The sequence below is a fragment of the Camelus ferus genome, chromosome 32, assembly GCF_009834535.1.
Source record: "Camelus ferus isolate YT-003-E chromosome 32, BCGSAC_Cfer_1.0, whole genome shotgun sequence".
Taxonomy (NCBI): domain Eukaryota; kingdom Metazoa; phylum Chordata; class Mammalia; order Artiodactyla; family Camelidae; genus Camelus; species Camelus ferus.
Genome location: NC_045727.1, coordinates 2,778,221 through 2,802,202, shown reverse-complemented (window position 1 = coordinate 2,802,202; position 23,982 = coordinate 2,778,221). Strand labels below are relative to the sequence as shown.

Sequence of the window (23,982 nt, the reverse complement as noted above, 5' to 3'; positions counted from 1 at the left end):
AATCTGCTGTTGCGGGGGGCCGACAGACACCCAAGCCCTCCCTGCTTTCTAGGCTGGCCTCCACCCGCCCTAACCTTGCACAAGTTTCCATCCACAAAGCCCCCTGAGGAACGGGGTTTGCTGGGCAGGTAAGTGATGGGACTCACAGCCCTAGAGGCTGGTGCAAGTCAGCACCGAAGGCCTGGAGCTCTGCCACCCCTGTCAGTACAATGCAGCGGTTAAGCTAAGACTTTGTGGGTTCGAACCCCACCTGGGCCTCAGGCCTCTTAGCTTCTCGGAGTATCAGTCAGTTTCCTCATGTATAACGTGGGACAAAAATGGTAGCCAGTCTATGGGGTTGTCCTACAACTTAAACAAGGAAATGTACATGAAACACTTCTGAGAAGTGCCTGCAAGGAGGAAGCGTTACCTAAGCGGCCAATGTCATCTCTAACGACAGGTGGGGAAAGTGAGGTGGTGGGAAATCAGAGCCAGTTAAATCCCTACAGCCAGTTCAAAAGGACTGACCACTGGCGATTCTAAAACATGATCAAGATGGCTAATGGGTGATGAAAATCTAAAAGTGACAGTGGCGATGACTGCAAACTCTGTGAACAGACCAAAAAACACTGAATTGTACACTTTAAATGGCTGAAATGTATGGTATGTGACTCATAACTCAATAAAGCTGTTGGTGGGGGATAGAGGGTTAAATTGGGAGTTCGGGATTTGCAGATACTAACTATTGCATATAAAATAGATAAACAAGGTCCCACTGTACAGCACAGGGAACTATATTCAATACCTTGTAAGAGCCTATAATGAAAAAGAACATGAAAAGGAATATATATAACTGAATCACTATGCTGTACACCAGAAATTAATACAACATTGTAAACCAACTATACATCTATAAAATTTTTTTTTTAATAAAGCTGTTAGTAGACAAAAACACTTAGGTGCTAAGTGACCAACAAAGTTGCTTTTTCTAGAAATTTTTTTTCCCTTCAAAACTTTCCTGTCTGGGTGGGCATAGCTCAGTGGTAGAGCGTGTGCTTAACAAGCACAAGGGCCTGGGTTCAATCCCCAGTACCTCCATTAAAAAAATAAACGAACAAAATAAAATACAATGTTAGCGCAAGTATTTTAAAAAAGTCTCCTGGCAACTTAAAAAACACATAATAAAAATATAAATTATTCAGCCATAAAAAGGAAAAAGTACAGACGGTCTCTGACTTACAGCGGTTCAACTTACGATTTTTTTGACTTCACGCTGGTGCAAAATGCAATACATATTCAATGGAAACTACTCTGAATACTGAATTTTGATCTTTTCCCGGGCGAGTGATATGATACTCTCTCGTGATGCTGGGCAGCAGCAAAGAGCCACAACTCCCAGTCAACCACACGATCACAAACCACCGGTACACTCACTGGCCAGTTTTTCACTTTCAGTGCAATAGTCAATAAATTACATGAGCTATTCAATACTTTATTATAAAATACGCTTTGTGCAAGACAATTATGCCCAAAGGTAGGCTGGTGCAAGTGTTCTGAGCACGTGTAAGGCAGACGAGGCTAAGTCATGATGTTCAAAAGGTTAGGTGTATCACATGCATTTTCAACTTTTTACAATGAGTTTATCAGGACATAACCCCATCCTAAGTCAAAGAAGATCTGTAGTACCAACACATGCTACCACACGATGACCCTCAAAAATAAGCTAAGGGGAAAAAAGCCAGACACAAAAGGTCACGTTACATGATGTCATTCATAGGAAATGTGCAGAACAGGTAAATCCACAGAGGCGGAAAGTACATTAGGGGTTGCCAGGGGCTGGGGGCAAAAGAATGGGAGTGATTGCTGATGGGTGTGGGTTTCCTCTTGGGGTGATGAGGTTTTAGAACTAGCTGAAAGGTCAGTCGCACAACACTGTAACGTACTAAATGTCACTGAATTGTACATTTTAAAACGGTTAATTTTTATGTTATGTGAACTGCACCTCAATAAATTTTTTTTTTTGTGAAGCAGTGTAAGACATTACATCTCACATGCTTCCTCCACTCCGACAAGAACTTCATTTCTTCTGATCTCTCGCTCTCTCTTCTTTTACTGTTTCCTGCAATTAGGAGAGTCTCTTCCCCACTCATGGCTCAGAACTTGGGCCACGCACGAACCCTTTCAACTCCTCTCTCTCCGTGGCACCTTCAGACTGACCACTACGTCCTTCTCTCCCCACCGTTAGGCATGTGCTTGGGCTCAGTTCTTCACAACTTAATTTAGGGCTTAGGGATACAGGTAGAGGTGGGAAATGATAAACCCAACTCAAGACTGCAGTGGACCAGAAGTGTGGAATGGTGGCCCCCAAAAGATTTATCTACCCAGAATCTACATATAGAACCTAATTTGGAAAAAGGGTCTTTGTGGAGGTAACTGAGGTAAGGATCTCCAGATGAGATCATCCTGGACTTAGAGTAGACCCTAAGTGCCCTTGTAAGAAGGCCATGTGATGAGGGAGGCAGAGATTGGAGTGATGTGTCTACCAGCCAAGGAATGTCTGGGGTTGACAAAAGCTGGACGAGGCAAAGAAGGGTTCTCCCTCAGAGCCTCCAGAAGAAACCAAAGCTGCCAACCTCAACGTTTGACCTCCTGTCTCTGAAACTCTGAGAGAAGAAGTTTCTGTAGTTTAAAGCCACCCAGTTTGTGGTACTTTGTTCTGACAGCCCCAGGAAACGAACATAAGGCAGTGGGCAGGGAGGGTCACACAGGAACATCTAAAGAATTGCGATGCCTCCCAACCTGAGTGGCAGGTGCTCATTTTATAATTTTTCTTTAAATTCCTTGGCACATATAATACATTTCACATACACTTCTCCCCCCAGAATGGGCCAAAGAACTCAGATGTTTCAGGCTCCAGTTTCCATAGCACAGTATCTTTAGGCAATGTGCCCCAGTGTCCTGTCTACAATATGGACACAAGACCACCTACCTCAAAAAAAAAAAAAAAAATGGTGAAAAAAGATTTTAACCAAACATAAGTTTAAATATTCAGTTAACGCTGGAGGCAACTGAAAGGCCTTTAATGGCATCTCACTGCATAGCAGCTAAAGGTCTGCACACAAGCCATTGCTTCCCGTCCCTGCCAATCTAAAAGCAAGACTGTGTAAGCCCCTCCTCTTCCAGAACAATTCTGACTCCCCAACCTGATCCCCAAATTTGCACAATAAATACAAAATTCTGACCACACCAAGATGGTAAGTCATCACCTCAATGTTATTCTATAAAGTTGGTATTCTATCTGGTGCCAGCTTAGATACAACCCAGGTCAGAGACTATAATAAAAAGATTTCCAAAAAATGATAGCCCAAATCTAGTTCTTAAAAAAGAAAGCCTCCTAAAACAGAGTAAATTTATCCATTGTTATTAGCATATATTGTACATATACGTGATACACATACGATGCATGTAACCCATGTATATAAACATGTCCTATAGGCGAGCATTAACATAGATATACAGGTTATAATACATATACATTCAAGAGACTCTTTAAAATAAATTAGATGTCTCATATATTCAGTTATTCGTGGTTAGTACACAGCAATGTACAAATTACTGGTATTTTTGAAACACATAACACCTTCCTGTAGACATATATAGCCACATGTCATTATGAGTAAAATTTGGACACAAATGTGTTTTTTTTAATACATATACACCTTGCATATATCATGATACCGGCTTTTTGTCAGATATTTTATGCAATACTTATAAATTCTCATTAGATTATGTATGTGTGTGTGACCAACAAATACACATACACATATATTGATCTATAAATTATCATTTTCTTTCTTAACCTAAACATGGACAAAATAAAGAGCATCTGGGATTCATTATCACTTGGTAAATGCAAGAATAAATGACAAATCCTATTTTGTAAAAAAAAAGAGACACAGCTTTAAAATAATCTAGTTTAACAGTATCATTAACTACTAGGGTGTAATAATTTGCAAAATTGTACCTTAACACCCTGAAGAGGTTATTTACTTTGCATTCGTCAGGGTATTTTAAAAAAATAAAACTAGAACAGGGAAAACCTTAATAATAACGTTTCAAATAGGTAAATAAAATTTAAATTTTAATTTAAAAAAAAAAAGTTGGGGCATTAACTGAGAGGACTCATAAAATGCTGGAGGCATAGAAGGCATAACCCAGAATGTGGCTCCCTCCTCTCAGGGGGCCAATTCCAGTTCTGCTAACAGCCTTTAGTACCCGCTCACCTCAAGGGCTGTCGTGGATGGAACTGCATTCCCCAAAAAGAGATGCTCAAGTTCTAACCCCTTACCTGTGAATGGGACCTTACTTGGAAATAGGTTCTTTGCAGACGTGATCAAGCTAACATGAGGTCAGACTGGATTAGGGTGGGTCCTTAGCCTATGATTGGTGATCGTAAAAGACAAGGGAAATTTGGACAGAAACACACAAAGGGAACACACGGCCACATGAAGACAGAGGCAGAGATTAGAAGGATGCATCTAAGAGCCAAGGACCACCAAGGAAGCCAGTGGCCACCAGAAGCTGGAGGAGGTGGGGCAGAATTCTCCCCTAGAGCCTTCAGAGAGAGCTCGGCCCTGCTAACACCTTGCTTTCAGACTTCTGGCCTCCGGAACTGTGAGAGAATAAACTTCTGTGGTTTTAAGTCACCTAGTTTGTGGTACTTTGTTATAGCGGCCCCAGGAAACTATCACGAGGGCTGAGGAGAGAATTACTGGGTAAACCTATGCGGCTCAGTAAATGTCAGATCTGGAGGCAGAAAGGGCTGTTCTGCTCCTCGCCCTCCGCACACTGCTACCACCGGGCGTCGCAGGGCAGACGAGTGGTGTAACTAATGCCGTCTACCTAACAGCCTCGCAAAGAGAAACCTCTTCATTCTAAATACCAAACTTCTTTGTCTCTTCGTTTCTTGTCTTCCTCCCCTAACTCCGCCTTCCTCCAGGCATCGTGAGGGCAGGAGTCCTGTCTGTCTACCCCAAGTCCCTAGATCGGAGAGCCTGGCACAGAGTAGGAGTTCAGGAACTATTTGTGGAATGAATAAACAAACGTTAGGTGTTACGCATTGCTTCCTGTCAAGCGTTTAACATATGACTTCACAGAGAAATAATAGTTGAACTGAAGAAATGACCTGGGGGTTCCAGGAGGTGGGTATGAGTGACCCTCCCCACACAGGGGAGGATGAAGCCCTGAGCAGTCAGGAGCCCTGCCTCTGCCACAGCCATCAGTGAACAGAGAAAGATGTGATGGGAAAGGCCTGTTTTTTTACTTTTCTGAGAACTAACCAGGCTGCCAGTTCCCCATCCCCAACACCATCCCCAGGGCTCCCTCTGCTCCTAGCCAGGTGCAGGTCCCCAGCTGATCCACCCTCCGAGGAAAGGGGAAGGCAGGACTCGGAGTGGTCAGAGCCGGGAGATGCAGCTGGGGCTGCGGGGGCAGGAGTGTGCCGGGAGGAGGCCCAAGACGGGAGAGGCCGAGGGACTGGATCTGAGGCGAGTCTAAGAATAGCTTCCTTGGTGCGCAGGGAGCTCCATCCAGCTCCCCAGGTGTCCTGGAAGCCGCAGTCTGTGGGAGGAGTCGGAGTGGGAGTCGAGGGAGGAGGAAAGGAAAGTCGGTTCTTCTGGGTGTCTGGGCTCCATGAACCCCAGGGGAAACGCAAACGCACCAGCAACAGGAATTCAACCCCACCGGGTTCCAGCCCCGCAGATGGCAGTGAGCAACGCAGGAGGGTTCGCACACTTCCTAGGGCAGCAGATGTAAGGACTCTGACACGTCAGAGATGAGGGCCAGCTCTGAAGCAAACAGCAGATGAGGGAAAGTTTCTCTCTATAGATACCTTCCAGCCAGTAAATGACAAAGGAATGATAAGAATTAGGCCATCCCCACTTTGCAGCCCCTAACGGAGCTAGACATCAGCGGCTGCTAAACATCAGAGAGAGAGAGGGGGCGGCGGGGGGACCTAATATGTGCCTCCTGATGGATGAAGCAGTCTCATCAGAAAAAGTGAATGAACTAATTAATGAATGAGTATGTATTTCTGTGTGGAAAGAGTGAGAGAAACAGAATGTGAATCTGATCAAGCATGTACATCCAACTACCAATCTACAGAAACTACAGAGGATGGAAGAGCACGTTAAATTACTCCAAGGGAATGCTACTGGCAAAATCCAGACAACGGAAAACTCTACAGGTCAAACAATCCAACTCCTTCAGATTGGTGGGAGGTGGAGGGAGAGCCCAGAGATGATAAGAGACCGTAAAGGCACCTCAACAGATCACAACGTAGGAAACTTACTTACATTCAGACCCACACAACTGTCAAAGAAAAAAAAAAAAAGAAAGTAACATTTATGTTATATATGAAACCATAGGAAATTTGAACAATGAATAGGGATATTTACTCACTTTAAGGAATTTTTAAAATTCATTTTTAAGGTTCCTAGTTTTTAAAAGGCTAGGTGTGATAATGCTATCGTGATTACATTTTTTAAAATCCCTTCTCATTTGGAACGATAGATATGGAAAACCTTAGGGACACAATGGCATGATGTCTTGATATGCTTCAAATCTTGCAGGAGAGGAGGAAGTGGATGGGGGTATGGAAAAGGCAGGACCCCAGTCTGACGAGCGTTGGGGCTGAGTGATGGGTACACAGGAGTGCATTAGATTTTCTGTCTACTCTTGTCACTTTTTAAAGTCCTCTCCAAGCAAAAGTACTTTTATAAATCCCAGTTCTGTTACTAGCTCTATGGCTTTAGGGGACTCACCCTTACTAGACTCGGAGGGTCTTCACTTGTAAAATGGGCCCTTCAGTGTAAGAGAGCCTAACACCGTGCCTGGCACATGGTAGGGTCTGCAACACACTTACCCACAAGCCACTGAGCAGGTTTAGGAAGAGCCACGAGACTCAACACGAAGAGGGCAGGCATCCCAATCAGATAGAAAGGGAAGGGGAGCTCCTTCTCCCCCGTATGTGGACTTCTCAGGCATCCTCATTTTGACCCTGAGGCCACAGCCCCATCTGAGCTCTTTTATTCTCACTTGAAGAACCAGGCTGGTTGTTCCTCAGTCAACAACAGCCCACGAGAGGCCCCGGAATGAGCGGTGGGAGCCTCAGGGGCACCTGGGACAGTGCCAAGAGCCCTGCACTGAGCGCAGCCCCAGCATCCCTTACTGTCCCTGCTCTGGGCCTCAGCGTCTCCACACGTAAAGACAGGAGGAAGCTGACCTTTATCTTTTGTTGTTGTTGTTGTTGCCACAGAACTCTTCCTTCAAACAGAAGCTTTGACAAGAGCCAAATACATAAATAAAAACAAGCAGCTCAGGCCGAGGCGGGAAGGGGGAGGCACTCAGAATGCAGGTCTGGATTCCCGGGATTTCCCTCTGAAGACCACTGGGTTAGGTCACCTGCAGGTCCTCTCACAGGGCTGACGCAGATTTTTAGCCTAGTTCTTAAATACTCAGACCATATCGCTTAAATGTGAGCTGGGGGGAGTGGGAGAAAGAGGGAAGAGAAGGAGAGGCTGGCCCGAGGGGTCACCGGGGACACCTGAGGCCTGCCAGTCCCTTTCCGTCTGAGCTGGGAGATTAAGCACCGAGCCTCCCTCTTCTCAGGTTCCCAGTCTGGCCTGCCGCTGGCGGCCAAGGGGAGCTGGGCCTAAGCACCCAGGGTCCAAGCAGCAAGCTCAGCCCCAGGGGAGGGGGCAAGTGCTCCAAAGGGACAGAAGGGACGGATCGGTGCTAAAAATGGAATGCAGCACCCCAAGTTCTGGGGATTAGCCACCCCTGGAGCATGTAACAGGGACAAGGTGTCTCTGGGGGCCTGCAAGGGATTCAAGGCACTGGAACTCAGGCCCTTGAAGTTAGTGGGTTACAGGAGAAATTTTCCACATCGGAGTGATGCCGGGAGTCCCCAGGCAGGCCCACAGCTTGGCAACCCCCTCCCCGCCTCTCTTCCCCAGCCTCCTCCTCCCTCCCGGTCTCCAGTTTTCTGGGCTCACAGGCTACACACACACCCAACAAATTCCAGCTGCAGAAATTAATCCGTGGCCCCATGGCCCTTGCTTTGAAGGCTCCATCAGTCAGCTCTGAGAGCCATGGGTCGGGGCCGGGAGGAGGTTGTGGAAAGTCACCTTGGAGGCTAATATAAAGCATGCACGGGCACTGACCCCAAACTCCCTGAGCCCGCTCTTCAGAAAGTGCACACAAGTGCTCTGCATCATAGCTCTGGAACCTTCTCTATCACCCTTAAGTTTCTGGATGGGGTTTTCATTCTGCACCTTAGGGGCATCTTCTTGTCCACCCCACAGAGGCAGTGTTCATCAGCAAAAGCAACAGTCACGGTTCAAATCCCACTCCGCTGCTTCCTAGCAGTGAGTCCTTAGGTAGATCCCTGAGCCTCTCTGGGCCTCAGTTTCTTCATCTGTAAAGTGGAGATACTATGACCTTCCCTAGTGGCTTGAATTATTGGAAGCACTTTGTAAACTTAAAAGCAGGGATCCTTTTGAGGACACTGTCCCAAATTAAAGGTGCAGGGTATGGCTGAGTCCCTGTACAACTGGGGACAAATCTCTTCCCAGATGTAGGTCTCAGTTTCCTCTTGGTGAAACACGAGGGTGCTGGCAAAGGTCTGCAGGTTTTCCCTAAGCGCTAAGATCTTCTGACCCCCTCACTTTTGCGCCTTTAAAAATTGTACCCAAGACAGATCCTGTGCCAGGCTGTCCTCTGTGCCCTGGCTCAAGACTCTGACCCTGCTAGGCATAAGAAGAACAAACCCAGACTTACTAACCAGGGCTGAACCCAATCAGGCAAGAAAATCCAAAAGACACCCAAGCCAACAAAAACAAAGACTGCTGGATGAGGAGACACAGAGAACTGTGCAGGAGTTAAGGGAACAGCTCTGCAGTCAAATACAGGCTCAGATCTCGGCCCTTCCACACACTAGCTATTTGACTATGGACAAGTCACTCGAGCCTCAGTTTTGACATCTATAAAATGGGGGTAGTGATAATTAGGGTTTTATGTGGATCAGACAAAAAAACACAGGAAATATACTTGCTTACAAGATCTCAATAAACAGTAGTTAATGCTATGATTTATATTCTAAGGAGCTACCCCACAGGGGAGTGACTCTTACTAGGCAAAGAGTGGGCAGAAGCAACTACGGTTCCTCTAGGCCCTAACACCATGAAGAGTTTGTTTTTTGTTGTTGTTGTTTTTTCACTGTTGTTATTTTTTAAGAGTTTGTTTTTAGAGCGCTAGATTTTCAGGAAAAGGGAAAGAGAACAAATCAGCGAGGGAGGTGTTTATCTTAGAGAGAAAACATACCGCAGAACATAACTGAGCCCCAGTGAGCCCGCCTCCCCCGGGGCCCTCAGCTCTCCTGACTTCGCTCACCTCACCCTGCTAGCATTTCTCTCTCCTGCCTGGTGGACGCCTCCCTCACCTATCTGTCCAACCTTCACGTCACTCCTGAGCTCAAATTCAGTGTGGCCAGGACTGAACTCACCTATGCCTCCGCCCAAGTCTACATTCCCTCTTGGGTTCTGTTACAAGCATCATTCCCCAATCGCTGAAATTCAAACCTACATTTGAATCTGATGTGTCCTCTACCATCTGAGCAACTTGCAAGTCACTTCTCTGCAGGCCTCATTTTCTCCCACCTGTGAAATGGGAAAGCAAGCCCAAAAGAGTTCTAAAAACTCTTTCAGAGTTTAAAATTTTTTAAAGTCTATGGATTTTAAACCAACTTTAAAAAGGTCTGGGAAGGGAGGGAGGGAGGGATAAATTAGGAGCATGGGATTAACAGATACAAACTACTATATATAAAATAGATGAGCAAAAAGGATTTACTGTATAACACAGAGAACTAGAGCCAATATCTTGTAATAACCTATAATGGAAAATAATCTGAAAATATATATATATACATATATGACTTACTTTGCTGTATATTTGAAACTAACAACATTGTAAGACAATTATACTTCAATTAAAGAAAAAAATTAATAAAAATAAAATAATTAAAATTGAAAAAAGGTCTGGGGATAAATCAGCCACCTTTGATTTCTAAAGAGTGAGAATTTAGTCTTCTCCCTAAACACAGTCAGTCCAGGGCAGAGCCCATCTCAGGAGTCTCCTTAACCCCAGCATCTCGCCTCTGGCCAGACATAACACAGACACCCAGTAAATTCGAGAGGGAGGGATGAATGGGGGAGAGTTAGGGTCAGAGCAGGAAGTCGCAGAGCAAAAGCATGAGCTTTGGAAACACCCAAGGCCGGGTTTGGGTCCTGGCTCGGCTGCACACTAGCTATGTGGGCAGCTCCCTCTGAGCCTCAGATCCTCCATCTGGAAAAGTGAACAATAACACCTAATTTATACGATTATTGGTGAGGACAAAATGAGGTCATCTGGCAAACATACAGTGAAAGATAAGTGATTGTTACTAAAATTGGATGAATAAATGAATACTGAATACAGTGACTGGTCTTGAAAATTTTTTCAAGAAAAGGGGCTAAAGAAAGCTTCGGTTGGCTTGGGTACCCTCACTAGAGAAAAATACAATAAAGAGATAATACGCAAACCACCCTTAGCCATGGGCCCTCCCAATCCTCAGTGACCTAAGTATGGACAATGAGTGGGGACCCTGCACTTTGTGGATACGCTTTCTCAGAGGGTTTAAAGCATCTTCAGAGACAACTAGATTGATCTCTTCCCCAGTTTCCCTATCCCCTCAACTCCCAACCTATAGATATCCCAATCTTCTTACATGAACTATCCAGGACAGAGATGGGGGGACGGGGGGCACAGATTAGAGCATCAAACAGACCCACACAAATGCAGTCACTTGATCCACAACAAAGACAGCACTTCGGTGCTATATGGAGAAGGCATTTTTTCAATAATGGTACCGATCAACTGGATATCCAGATAGGAAAAAAAAAAAAAGAATCTTGACCCCTGTTTCATGCCAAACTCAAAAATCAATTCCAGATGAACTACAAATGCAAATGTGAGACTTCAAAGAATAAAGCTTTTCAAGAAAAATGTATGAACACCTTTGTGATCTTGGACTATGCAAAATTTTCTTAATTTGACAAGACACAAAATGAACTAATATATCAAGAAGAGTTAAATGGTCTAGGTTAAAATTAAGAATGTCTATTCATTTAAAGACATCTTAAAGAGTGGGAAAAGGCAACCCACGAAGTAGGAGATAATATTGGAATATGTACTCACACCCAGAATATAGAAAGAACCTTTACGTTATGGGCTAAATTGTGCCCCCCTCCCTCAGATTTGTATGTTCAAGGTTTAACCCCGAGTAACACAATATGTAACCATATTTGGAGATAATGTCTTTAAAGAGGTAATTAAGTTAAAATGAGGTCTTTAGGGTGGCCCCTAATCCAGTAAGACTGGTGTTCTCATAACAAGAGGGCATTAGAACACACATACTCCAGAGGGAGACCACATGAAGACAGGGAGAAGACAGCCGTCGATACAAGCCAAGGAGAGAAACCTTCGAAGAAACTAACCCTGCTGGCACTTGATCGTGGACTTCTAGTTCCAGAATTACGAGAAAATTAATTTCTGTTGTTTAAGTCACCCAGTCTGTGGTACTTTGGTATGGTGGCCCTAGCAAACTGATAAATTTTTACAACCAATAAAAGACAATCTTTAACGGAAAAAAGACTTGACCAAACATTTCACAAAAGATACCCAAATATCAAATAAACATAAGAAATGGAGCTCAATTCCAATAGTCATTAGAGAAATGCCAACTGAAACACAATGAAATAGAACTGTATTCCCACCAGCATGGAGGCATGACTAACATGAAAAGGATGAACACACCAACTCTTGGGGAGGATGTGGAGCAATCAGAACCAGAACAACCCCTCTGGACAATTACTTGTCAGTATCTAGTAAGACTGAACACATATGCAAATTCTATGACCCAAGCAATTCTGCTCTTGGTATATGCCCAATGAAAACACATCCGTTTGTTCACCAATTGTGCCTCAAATGTTCACACCAGCATGATGCGTATAGCTTTAAAATGACAGCTTGTCCATCAACAGATGACTAGATAAAGAAGATGCGGCGTATATATACAATGGAACACTACTCACTCATAAAAAAACAATAAAATAATGCCATTTGCAGCAACATGGATGGACTTCAAGATCGTCATTGTAAGTGAAGTAAGCCAGAAAGAAAAAGAAAAACGCCACATGATATCACTTAAATGTGGAATCTAAAAAAAAAAAAAAAAGCACACTATCTATTTATTATTTATAACTTAGATAATTGATCCCCTGCACTGCATATGTGTAAGCACATTTGACTATCCTTTGTGACTGGATTACTACAGTCTGTTGATTCTTATTTGGCTTTATTCCTTTAATAACATCTAAGTTTGAAAAGCTAAAGCTCTAAACTGTTCTTAGAGAACAGTACATATATGTAAATTTTAAAATGGTTTTATCTCTCAATGAGTTGCTCTTCCTAGAATAAACTTTGTTTACCCCCAAAAATAAATAAAATAAAATAAAAAATAAACTGACAGCTACCCAAGTGTCCACTGATAACAGAATGAATAAATTAATCTTGAAATAATCATATAATGGAAAACTATATAGCAATGAAAAGAAATCATCTACAAATACACACAATAATATGGATAAATCTTGTAAACACAAAGTTGAGTCAAAGAAGCTGAAACCAAAAGAGGAAAGACATCTTGCGTAATTCCACTGACATAAAGTATTAAAACAGGCAAACCTCATCCCCACTGTCAGAAGTCAGGGTAACAGCAGAGGGTAGTGACTGGAGGGCAATTCAAGGGGAGTTGATGCTGGTGTGTTCAATTTGCTAAAATGAATCAAACTATACAGTTACCATATGTGCGCTTTTCTACATGTCTATTAGACTTCCATGAAAGTTTTTATTTTAAGTGTACAGTGTCATCAAAATGGAAAATGCTATTTTTTGTTTTTCTTCACAAGTGAGGAGCTCAGAACAGAAGTGAGGTGCCTGTCTTCCCAGTGGGCAGGTAAATTGGGCTGAGAGAAAAAAGCCCAATTTTAGGACATTAGAGACGAGTCTGTGTAGACCCAAGTTGTGGCTTGTTAGCTGGCCGCGCACCAACTCGCTTCTCAAACAGCCGCTGCCCGAGAGACAGGGCCCGGGGAGGGGGCAAGAGGCTGGAAGACAGAGGCTGAGATCCCACACTAATTCCGAGGGATGGTCCAGCCTCCCCCATACCCTGCCCTCCAAAGCAGAACTCCCATTTGTGTTAGGGGCATGTTTACGTCACCCAGTAACCCTGGAGAAATCACTCCTTCCCCACTCCCAGTCCACATGGTTGTGCTGGGCAGACCCCACAACCAGCTCAGGGATGAGGTTGTGCTAAGCCTACCAGAGCCAATCAGAGACATTTAATGGAATTACTAGGGACTTGGGAAGGAGGACTGAGCCGGCAGTATGGAAGCCTGGAGATGTCGTCTCCCCATTTTCGCTACGACATAGAGAGAAACCTGTCAGAGAATGAAGCAGAAAGAGGAAGCAAAAAAAGGAAGCAAAAATGAAAAGTAAGAGCCACCTTCTTGAAATCTTCTTAGAGCACCTAGCTGTAGATGTGCCTAAGGTCACATCCTGCACTCATTACATAAACCAATGAATTCTGTTTTGCTTAGGGCAGGCTGAGTTACATTTGTCACTTACGTCACTATGACAAATGTTCCCTGTCACCACTCTCCAGAAGCCTGTGTGCACTCTCCGAGACTAAAAAGGGCATAACGCTACCCCGTGCTAACCAGTTACAGGCATCCCTTGCAGTCCCAGAGCCCACGGTATCTTCACAATTCACCTATGTATTCACCGTTGTGATGATCCATTTGGTCATCACAGAAATGCCAAGAGACACAGGCTGCAAGTATTACTATTCCCACTTTCTTGGCCACCCTAGACTTCTCGAGAGCTGGCAAGGACGTTGGGGACATCTAACTGACTCCTCCTGCTATCACGAGGAGAAGAATGAGGCTCAAGGGAAGAAGAGGTAGCCGGGACACAACCAGAGCATAACAAAACTACAAAGGGCTTGAGAATTCCTCTAAAGGGTCAAAGCCAACAGTATTAAATTAAGCCTGTGATGTTGTCTGAACCCAAGATTTGAGAATCTGGCTTTAATCCTTGTTCATAAAGAGAATCTCATCGGATGCACAACCTGATATTAGAATAATAATGGGGAACTTTTACTGAGCATCCATCATCCAGCATAATGCTACACATTCATTCATTCTCATAGGATCTTTCTTTGAGGCAGATTCTGCTCTGAGCTCAATTTTGCAGATGCGCTGAGGCTTAAGCAGGTTAGGTAGCTTGCCCCAAATCACCCAGTCAAAGAGGAGAGCTGAGCCCCAACAACAAAGGCTGGGGCTGGACTGAGGCACCAAGGAGAGTCGCCCATGCCAAGACTTGACTTATGGGGTCCATTGCCCCATCTTCCGCCCACTGCTGGAAGGTTGCCTCCTTCTGCTCTGACATCCACTTCCTTCAGCATTTCTAGAATCCAGTTTAAAAAAAAAAATCTATCTCCTGAGCAAGGAAGCCCTCACCAATTAACGGAGATCCCTCTATCTGTCAACGGCACCATTTCCTTTTATACAACCAGTCCTCCCTTCTGAGTTAACACACCTCTGGGTCAATAATTCAGGCTGGATCATCCACACACCCACCGGTCAGCTGCCTTCATCCTCCACACAGCCACTAGAGCCGCCTTTTATAAAACTTAAATCAGACCACACTGCTTCACACCCTCCAGGATGGCTGGCATCAAAGTGTGGACAAGGATGGAGAGAAATTAGAACCCTCATTATGTTGCCAATGGGAATGAAAAATGGTGCTGCTGCTCTGGAAAACAGCCTGGCAGTTCCTCAGGAGGTTAAATATAGTTACCCTATGACCCAACGATTTCACTCCTAGGTATATACCCCTCAAAGAAGTGAAAATGTATGTTCACACAAAAACTTGTACACAAATAGTCGTTAACGGCGTTGATATTCACAAAAGCCAAGAAGTAGAAACAACCAAAATGTGCATCAACTGACGAACGGTAAAGAAAATGTGGCTTATCCGTAGGATGGGATACTATTCAGCCATAAAAAGTACTGAGGCAGGCTACGACACGGATGAGTTGGGAAAACATGATGCTAGTGAAAGAAGTCACATATAAAGGACCACGTATTATGATTCCACTTCTATGGAATGTCCAGAACAGACAAACCCACAGAGGGAAAACGCAGATTAGTGGTTGTCAGGGGCAGGAGGGAGAGGGGACTTGGGAGGCACAGGCTTTACTTTGGGAGTGATGGAAATGTTCTGGAATTAGTTAATGGTGATGGTTACACAACATTATGAATATGTTAAAAACCAACGAATTGCACACTTTAAAATGGTTAAATGGTGAATTTTATGGTACATGCTTTTATCTCAATTTTTTAAATGTTTTGGACTCCCTCTCCCCCCAAAATAATCAGATCACAAAGCTACCCTCTCACCACACTTTAAAACCCGCCAACGGCTTCCCATTGCACTAGGAGTCAAGCCCCAATTCCCCACCAGGGCCCATAAGGCCCTACCAGGGCCAGGCCCCTGACACCTCTCCCACCTCTCCTAGTACTTTCCCCCTTACTCCTTCCGTTCCTCCCTCACCTCCTGACCTTTGCCCTTATCCATTCCTCAATCTGGAACGTTCTTTCCCACAGCTGGCTTATCATCAGGCAGGTCTCTGTCCAAAGTCCTCACCACCTCCACCCAGAGGCCCCCACCGACCACTCCATCAAGCTCCACCCCATGACCCTCCTTTATTTCTTCGTAGTCCTTCTCGCCCACTGAAAAGATTTATTTTTTACAAAACTGTTTACTTCTTTGTTGGCTATCGCTCCAACCAAGAGGGCAGGGACCTTGCCTGTCATGCCCACAGCTGTGAATTAACCTGCCATATAGAAGCTACTTGAGGGGGGAGGGTAGAGCTCCGTGGTAGAGTGCCTGCTTAGCGTGCACAGGGTTCAATCCCCAGTACCTCCATTAAGAAAGAAAGAAAGAAATCTAATTATCTCCCCCATCACCAATCAATCAATCAATCAATAAGTAATTTTTTAATTAAAAAAAAAAAAGAAGCTACTTGAGAAACACTTCTGGAAAGAACTGAACAACTTCCCGTAAGATCTGAAATGTGGCCCACTACCTGCTCAGGAGTCCGGAGCGCTAAGGGATCGCTCGCCCTGCAGGCGCCCAGGGAGTTAATCAGCATTTGCTAGGCCCTCAGCGCCAAGCCCCGCCCCAGACCTGTCTGGAACCCTGAGGAAGCAGGAAGAACGAGCCCTCCCCTTGAAAGTCTGAAAGTCTTTCAGGGGTCACACAGCACCCAGTGTTTACCCAGCAACCCACAAACAAACGCAAAGGAGATCTAAGCTTGCCTTGCTGACACCCAAGCTGGAGGCTGGGGTCCAAATCAGCCTCATAAAACTGCACTGGCAAACACCCTCTGACACAGCTTCTTATGGCTTTGCAATCTGACCTGTTCTCCAGAATGAGACGGTTGCAGCTCACACCTGCTCCTGCCTCCTCCCATGGAGAGTTTCTTTTCAGAGGCAGTTAAAAATCTAAACGGGCAGGTGGTACAGGCCTCCTTCCCTGCTCCTCCTTCCTCCTTCAGCATCTCCCAGCCGCGCTCACACACACGTAGCAACTTACCCACCAGGAGCTTGACATCTCGAACTGTGAAATCAGGGTCAGGCATCCTGCAAAAAGAGGAACACAGGCATCTGGTAAGAAGCCAGAAACAAAAGTCGGACCCAACAATGGGGGCAGAGGCAGGCCACTTTTCCTAAGAGGGTTCCCTCGTTCACAAGTTGGGAACCCAAAATAAGATAACTCAAAGGGAGGGTAGTGACCAGTTGGTGCCTCAAGGGTGGGTCACTGCTGAACCAGGGAGCAGCTTCCTCACATCATAGGCAATACACACCCCTCACTGTCCCCGACACCTCAACTCATCACTGCTACAGAAAAGAGAATGGGACATCCACTGTCCACCCTACATTTCCAGTGAAGACTGTCAAGGGTAACTGCCAGAGTTGGGCATCCAAACACCAGCTTTCTTTCAGGGTGGGTAGCCCTCTCTGTGGCTCCTCTTCTAGAAAATACTCTCTGTAAGGAGTTGTACAGAGGCTGGGAGGGGCCCCTTTAAGAGGGGAAAAAAAACCACATCACTGGCCATAATGGCTGTGGTTATGTTCACTATAAACAATGATGCTGAAGGTTTAATTTCTATTCATAGGAATAGACTCTCGGGCAAGCCTGGAAGTAGTGCTGGGAGGCGGGCCAGTCGTGATGACACCCACAGCTGCCTCCCCACCCCTGCCCAAGGGGCGGAAACCTGTTCTTCCAGCCTGCCTCCCAGATCTCTCCCCCACCTGGACCCCTGACAGCACTTGAAGAGAATGTAAACCAAACAAGACAGTGAGGAGGCAGGTGCTGGAGCAGGAGGAGAATGGGGAGACAGGCCTGGCATCCTGGGAAACATGCCCCTCACAGAAAAGGACCGGTTTCTCACACAGTGGGAGTCTGAGCAGAAAATATGTGTGTCAGTGTCCTGCCTCTGGGCCTAGAGGCTGGCCAGTCCCTTCACAGCCCAAGCCCCACCTCAGTTTCCTGATTTGAGGGAGGAGGGCACAATTCTCCTTAGGAAGTCACTGCATGTAACTGGGTGGATCAGGGAAAAAAGCTCACACTGTTTAAGTACCCTGTGTCCCCTTTGCCCAAATTCTCCAAAAATCAAGATCTAACCTTTAGAGAGTTTTTCCCCTTTGTCAGGCTTTAATACTATCCCCAAATAATGAAGAAAGATCCTTCTCAGTGATGAGAGGAAGGGCAAAGAGGGGAAGAAATCCATCATGAGCTATAAACTGTCTTTGGGAAGGTGACAGGGGAATAAGCGATTAGTTTCAGCAACTTACTTAATTCCCAGTCCATCCTTTTCTCGAAATATCAGGGGAACTCTGAGAGCTTCTCTTTGCACGTACTCATAGTTGAAATCTGTTTGGATGTTGGAATGAAAATAGGTTGGTTAAGTCAGGAAGGAGCAAATGAACCACGATCCATTGGTCAGGGGAAGAAAAACGATGAAGAAAGGGGCAGGGGTTACACTAGATGCAGGGACCAGCTCGAAGGGCAAGAGCTCCCTGGAAAATGACAAAGAAGTAGATTAGGCAAAGGCCAAGAGAAGCCATGCCAACTATCAGCTCCTCTACCTACTCAGTCATTCCCTGCATGCCCCACGGGTCAGAACTTGTCAATGAACAGCCCAAGGCCAGCGAGGGTTGGGGAGGGAGACTCATGAAAGAGCCCCACACAGCAAGAGCCCCAGCCAGCACTGCTGAGGAGGGACAGACAGAGAAACGCATCCCGGGCCGAGCTCAGAAAGTAAAGGAACTGCAAAATTGAAGAATGCCACCTGGGAGGATCTGAAGCCCCAGAGAGGAGGCTGGGAGGAGGGTTCTCATTGTAGCTGAGCATCAGGGAAGATCTTATTGTAATATCCTGCATAGTGAAGGGGAGAGGGGGAAAGCCGGTTTCCCTGGAAACTGTGTATTTGGTGCCAAAATAACTAGGGAACTGGGCACAGCTTTGTTGTCTTAATAGTGAAATTCTGCTGCAGCCATCACAACACTTGCTTCAGATGGATAACTGAGAGGGATGCTTCCCCGGGAGAAGGCCGTGTGAAGGGGGCATAGTACGGCCTAAAGCAAATTCACAGGGCAGTTTTCTATCTGACTGACATTTGTCTAGTGGATACCCCCAACATCCTTATCGAAAGCCCTGGAGAATGAAGGAAGCCTTATTTTCTATCCTCCCCAAAGCAAAGGATCTGACCCAACCATATCCCTAAATATGGAGGTGAGGGAGGCGGAGATAAATCCTCACATCCTCAAGTCCTCAGGTAAGTGAACCAATCCACAAGGGCACAAGCGCTCCCTGGCCGGCCGGTCCGAAGGAAGATGGACGAGACCCCAGGCCACTGAAGCCCCTGCCCCAAGGAAACAGCTCACCAAGGCAGCTTGGGGGTGGGGGGGAGTTGGGGTGGGGGTGGGTTGGGGGAGGCCAAGGCAACTCTGCTCAGAGGAGAGAGAGAACAAAACCAGAGCTGGGGAAAGCCCTGACCTTAGCAGCTCAGATCCCCAGGGGCTCCCAGTGAATGGGGATTCCTAAGGATTTAAAGGCAGAGAAGTTTAAGAAGCTTCTACTTTGAATCCAGGCTAAGGGCTCGTTCTGTTTCTCAGCTCCTCCCTCAAGTTTTGGAGTGAGATCTGAATTAACAGCCAAAAACCCTAGAGCCTTCTTCTTTGAAAGGAGCCTGGACAGCAGATTTAAGGAATATCCCTTGCTGAAAACCTGCCACCCCACCCCCCCACCCAATACACACATACACCCAAAGTCCACCCCCACGGTCAGCTTCGACTTCCTCAAATGAGCCTGAGAAAACACTCTGAGATCCTGGGCAGAGAATTCCTCAGCAACAATCAGGAAGAGATGCATACTGTTTTCTCCTAGGATCCGCCAAAGGACTCAATAAAAATGGGGAAGAAAGAGAGAAATTAAAATCCCATTTGTGGTAAGGAAATTTAAATACAGTTGAGACTAGACCCCTGGACTGTCCAGCCCCATGTGCAATGCTCTTAAGACCTGGCAAGCTGGAAGAAATTTCTTCTTCCCTCCCCCCACAACTACCCCCTACCACGGAAGCCAAGCGCTCCAGGAAGCAATGGGCACAAAAGAGAAACTTCAAAAATGCAAAGCCAGGACTGTCTCTTCTAGGGACTAACCCCCCAGCCCCAGCCACTCAACCGGAACCTGGAGGCCGGAGACGTTTCCCATTATCGGCTCACTAAGGGATGGAAGAGTTTTCCAAAGCGGAAAGTGGATAAACAAAATGGAAACAGTGATATAAAGGAAGCCCAAATATCTGAGGGCGGGGGGGATGAACTTACAGGCCTCAGAAGGGCATAGTGATATGCATAAGTAGGCAGAGGCAAATCTAAAATCCCAACACCACAGGCAGAACCAGCGGCCATGTGGGCCTGAGACCCAAGTCAGAGCATCAACGCAACATCTGGAAGACACCCCCAGACACCTTGCTAGTACCAGGGTCAGGGAGAAATTCAGGCCCTAAAGGTCTCAGGCTAGGGTGACACTTCAAAACTCCATAGGCTTCTCCAATTTCTGCTCTAAAACCACAGGGCACACAAAAGGGACAGACCTCTCAAGGCCTCAGGCCTGGGAAAAGACCCTGTTTCCCAGAGCGGTGCCCCAAGTCTTCACCTCAAACTGCCAGAGGACAGCCTTAAGCTTGAGGTGGGGACAACCCTCTTACCTGCAGTCCCCACTTCAAACCGGCAGGGCTGCAGGGCTAGAGGCCTCAGGCTTAAGTGCGGGACCAGCCAACAACTCACCCACCCTGCTCCAATCTGGCAAAGCCCACAAGGTGATGCGGCTCAGCTGACCTGAGGAGGTGTCATTCAATGACCCGGGGCGTCCCCAGAGCCAGGCCCTAACTGGCAGGGCCCGAAATGGCACGGGGTTTGGGAGTCTTCATGCCTGGGGGGTGGACCCTCACCCTAATGCCCCTGGGGTGCTCCAGCCCGCTCGGGACAGCCGGCTGCCCCTCGTGCGCAAGGAGCTGGGTCGGCTCCGGGAGGGGTAGAATGCGACGCACCCGCCCTCCCTCGGTCCGCCCGTCTGTCCCCAGGTCCCTCTGTCCGCCGGCCCCCTGGCTCTGCCCACCCTGGGGCTGGTGGTGGGCGCGGGCCGGGCCTAGGCCCATGCCCGGCCCCCGTTCTCGACTGCCCTCCTCCCTCGCCACCCCACCCCACCCCCCCAGTGCTCGGCCTCGTTTCGTCACCGGATCCCCTGGAATGGGGGACGCGGGCGCGAAATACGAACCCAGCCACCGGCAGCTCCCTCCCCACGTGCGCTCGGGCCGCGGCGCGGAGGACGGCCTGAGGAGGGGGCGTCTCACCTTTGCCCTCCATGGCGTGCACGAAGTCCCCCTGGTACAGCTGGCTGCGCAGCTTCTCCTCCAGGCTGAAGCCGCGGACGCTGACGATCTCCTCCACGTCCGACAAGTCCTCGTTCTCGTCGTATCTCTGGCGGTCAATCGGGCGCTGCGGGGACCCAAACCAGAGAGCCCGGGACATTATTGGGGGATCCGGGGGTCGCCTCTCACCCTGGGCCCAGCTCGAACAGGTGCAGAAGCCGCGCGCCCCCTGCACCCCACCATTGCGACCTGAACAACTTTGCGCAAATGCCAAAGATGCTGAAAATCAGGATAACTAGAGGGGCCCGCACCCCCAGGGTCAAGCTGCGCCCTATACAGGGCACTCCCCTCTTGCATCTTTGGAGGCCATGGAAAGGATATCTAAGGGACTCTCCCTTGCCCCCCACCCTCGATAAGTGTTGAGTTTTGCTCACTCGACCCAGACTCTGGTTATGTAACCCGCGAAGGGGGCTCGGCGCACGGGCTGGCGGGGCATTTGTAGGCCCCAGAGGAGCCGCCGCAGCTCCCGGCTCGGCGCTAACAGCAGCCCTGGCGGCCGCGGCGGCAAAGCCGGGAAGCCGGAACCGGGGGCCGGCGGCATTTCTAAGACTGGAGCCGCCCCCGAGCTACCCGGGAAGCTGGAAAGCTGAAATGGAAGGGCTGAAGCCCCCGCCGACCGCCCGCCAGTGCGAGAAGAAGAGGTGGGAGGGAGGGTTCGGGGCTTGGGAGTGGGAGAGGCAGACGGCCCGCCACAAAGCTCCCATCGGAGACCCCAAAACGCACCAGCAGCTGCCTCATCTCCCCACAAGCGCGCGCGCACACTCACTTCCTAAGGAGACTCCCCCACCACTCCCCGCATCCCCTGCCTCCTCCCTCCACCGCCGAGCGCCCGGCCCCGCAGCCCCCTAGATTCCGGGCGAACCCCGAGCCCGCTGAGCCCCGCTCCACGCCTTTCCCCGCTACCACCTCCCCACTTAAGTGTCTGAGACTCTGAGCCTCACAAGGGACTGGAGGAGTAAGCTGCTTGCTTCCTTTTGCATGCAATTTATTATATTTTTTTCCGGTCCTCTTGCAAAATACAGAAAAGGAAAGAAAAGGCAGCAAGAAACGACAACAAAAAATAGATCTATCATATACCAGATACAGATTTGGAAAAAAAAAAAAAAAGCTACACACCAATCTTCTTCCAGAGTCTTTCTCTGCCTCCATTTTTTTAGGAGAGTTCACCAATTAATTGTCAACACTCCTGCCCCCTGCATTTTGGCGGAGGGGGAAAGGAGGGAAGACCAAAGAAAACAAACCAAAAAATAAATAAATAAAGTAAGCCAGAGCCGAGATCTACAAAGTTTTGCACCAACACTTAAGCAGATCCGTTTGCAAAGTCCTAGGAAACCATTTTCAGCAGTTGTGGGGGGGGGGAGGCGTCGACGTCATAATCCCCGGAACGTAAACATTGTTGCCGATCGCGCTCTGAGCCCGCTGCCGGGCTAGTTGTGGGGGGGCACTCGGCCCAGGATGGGGGGGCGGGGGCGACGGCCCGAGGAGGTGTGGGGTGGGGAGGGCGCCCGGGAGGCACCGGGCGCCGTTAGCGCCCTGGCATCGCTGTTTTGTTGTTGGGTCACGAGTGTGCCTCTGCACGCAGGCGCCGCCGCCGCCCGGGAGTTGTGTGCAGAGCTGACTTTTGGAAGGGCTGAGTTGCAGGCGGCGGGCGCATCCCGGAGATGGCGGGGCAGGGAGGGAGGGAAGGAGGAGGGGGTGGGGAGGGAGGTGCAGATTTGCACGGCTGGCCTCAGCGGGAGGCGCGGAAATGCAAGCCGAGCATGCTGGCGTGAAAGCCCCCAGGGCCTGGCACCCCCAAAAACGACCTCCCACCTCAATCCCTGCCCCCCATTGCCCATGGCCCCGACGGGCTACCCCTCTTCCTCTTCCTTCATCCACCCCACCCCACTACCTACGTGGCCAACCCAAATTCAAAGCATTTTGAATGTATATAATTTTTTCTTTTCTGCTACGTCTTTTTTTGGGGGGGGAATCCTCTTCAGACCCCCATAAACGGACCTGCCATTTGGAGGAGGTATCTGGGGGCTCAGGAAGAAATTAGCGCACCTTCATACCTGTACGGACTGCATAACTTTTAAACTCCCGGACTCAGAGAGAAGGATCCACAAACACACAGGTACAGGAAATACAGCCAGACCAGAGCCTTTTCAGACCCGAGCTGACCGGAAGACGTTGCCTTTCATTCATTCATTCTGCCCGCGTCTGTGGAGTCCTTTACTAGGCGACAAGCGCTGGAACAGAAGTTGGACATTTTTTAGAGGTCCCTGCGCTCGCCAGGAGGAGGAAATAGATACTCAGGAGTGAACTACCGAGAGAATCGGATCTGGCGCCTCCTAACGCAGCTGGCAAACAGGCGAAGGGTAAGCCCTTATTGGCGGTTTATAAAAGAAAAGTCGGTAGAAAGGTGCAAGGCGCTGAGATGGGGCGCAGGGAACTTTGGGTGCCCCATAATTAATCCTACAGCGCTTCTTGGAGGAGGTATAGGCTCCCTCTATACATATATGGGGCATCATTAGATCTGGGTAAACTTCCCAGTCCACATACTTAGTTCACAGTGACCACCCCCAAACCTGGAATCTTAAATGTGTTGTCCTGTAAGTCCGTCATGAGCAACAGTCAGATCGACTTTGAGTATGAGAAAAGCTGGCCCTAAACATTCTTCCAGCCCAACCAGGCCTGATCTTGGGGGTAAAGATCACAATGAAATGACATGGAACCAGGGTACAAGTAAGGAAGTTAATACTGCTCACAGCAGGCTTTGAAAAAAAAAAACAACTTCCCATACTTTT

At 47.7% G+C, this 23,982-nt stretch overlaps 1 protein-coding gene and 1 non-coding gene across 7 annotated transcripts in view; one reads left to right on the top strand and one right to left on the bottom strand.

Moving 5' to 3' along the window:
* KDM2B (lysine demethylase 2B) overlaps positions 1-23,412 on the bottom strand; it is a 107,673-nt gene extending 84,261 nt beyond the window's left edge. The window contains exons 1-4 of one of the 6 annotated variants that reach the window (XM_032471849.1): positions 23,248-23,412; positions 21,116-21,260; positions 18,057-18,135; positions 16,795-16,841 (exon numbers count right to left, since the gene is read on the bottom strand). In XM_032471849.1, coding sequence (XP_032327740.1) covers positions 16,795-16,841; positions 18,057-18,135; positions 21,116-21,260; positions 23,248-23,262 — 286 coding nt within the window. In that variant the 5' untranslated portion in view covers positions 23,263-23,412. Of the gene's footprint in view, positions 1-16,794; positions 16,842-18,056; positions 18,136-21,115; positions 21,261-21,916; positions 21,968-22,309; positions 22,694-23,239 lie in introns of those variants that run through there. The other 5 variants (XM_032471852.1, XM_032471847.1, XM_032471848.1 and 2 more) reach the window with 5 other exon arrangements.
* Positions 1,006-1,077, top strand: TRNAV-AAC. Its single transcript has one exon. It is a non-coding gene; the product is annotated as a tRNA-Val (tRNA).
* Positions 23,413-23,982: the final 570 nt, after the last annotated feature.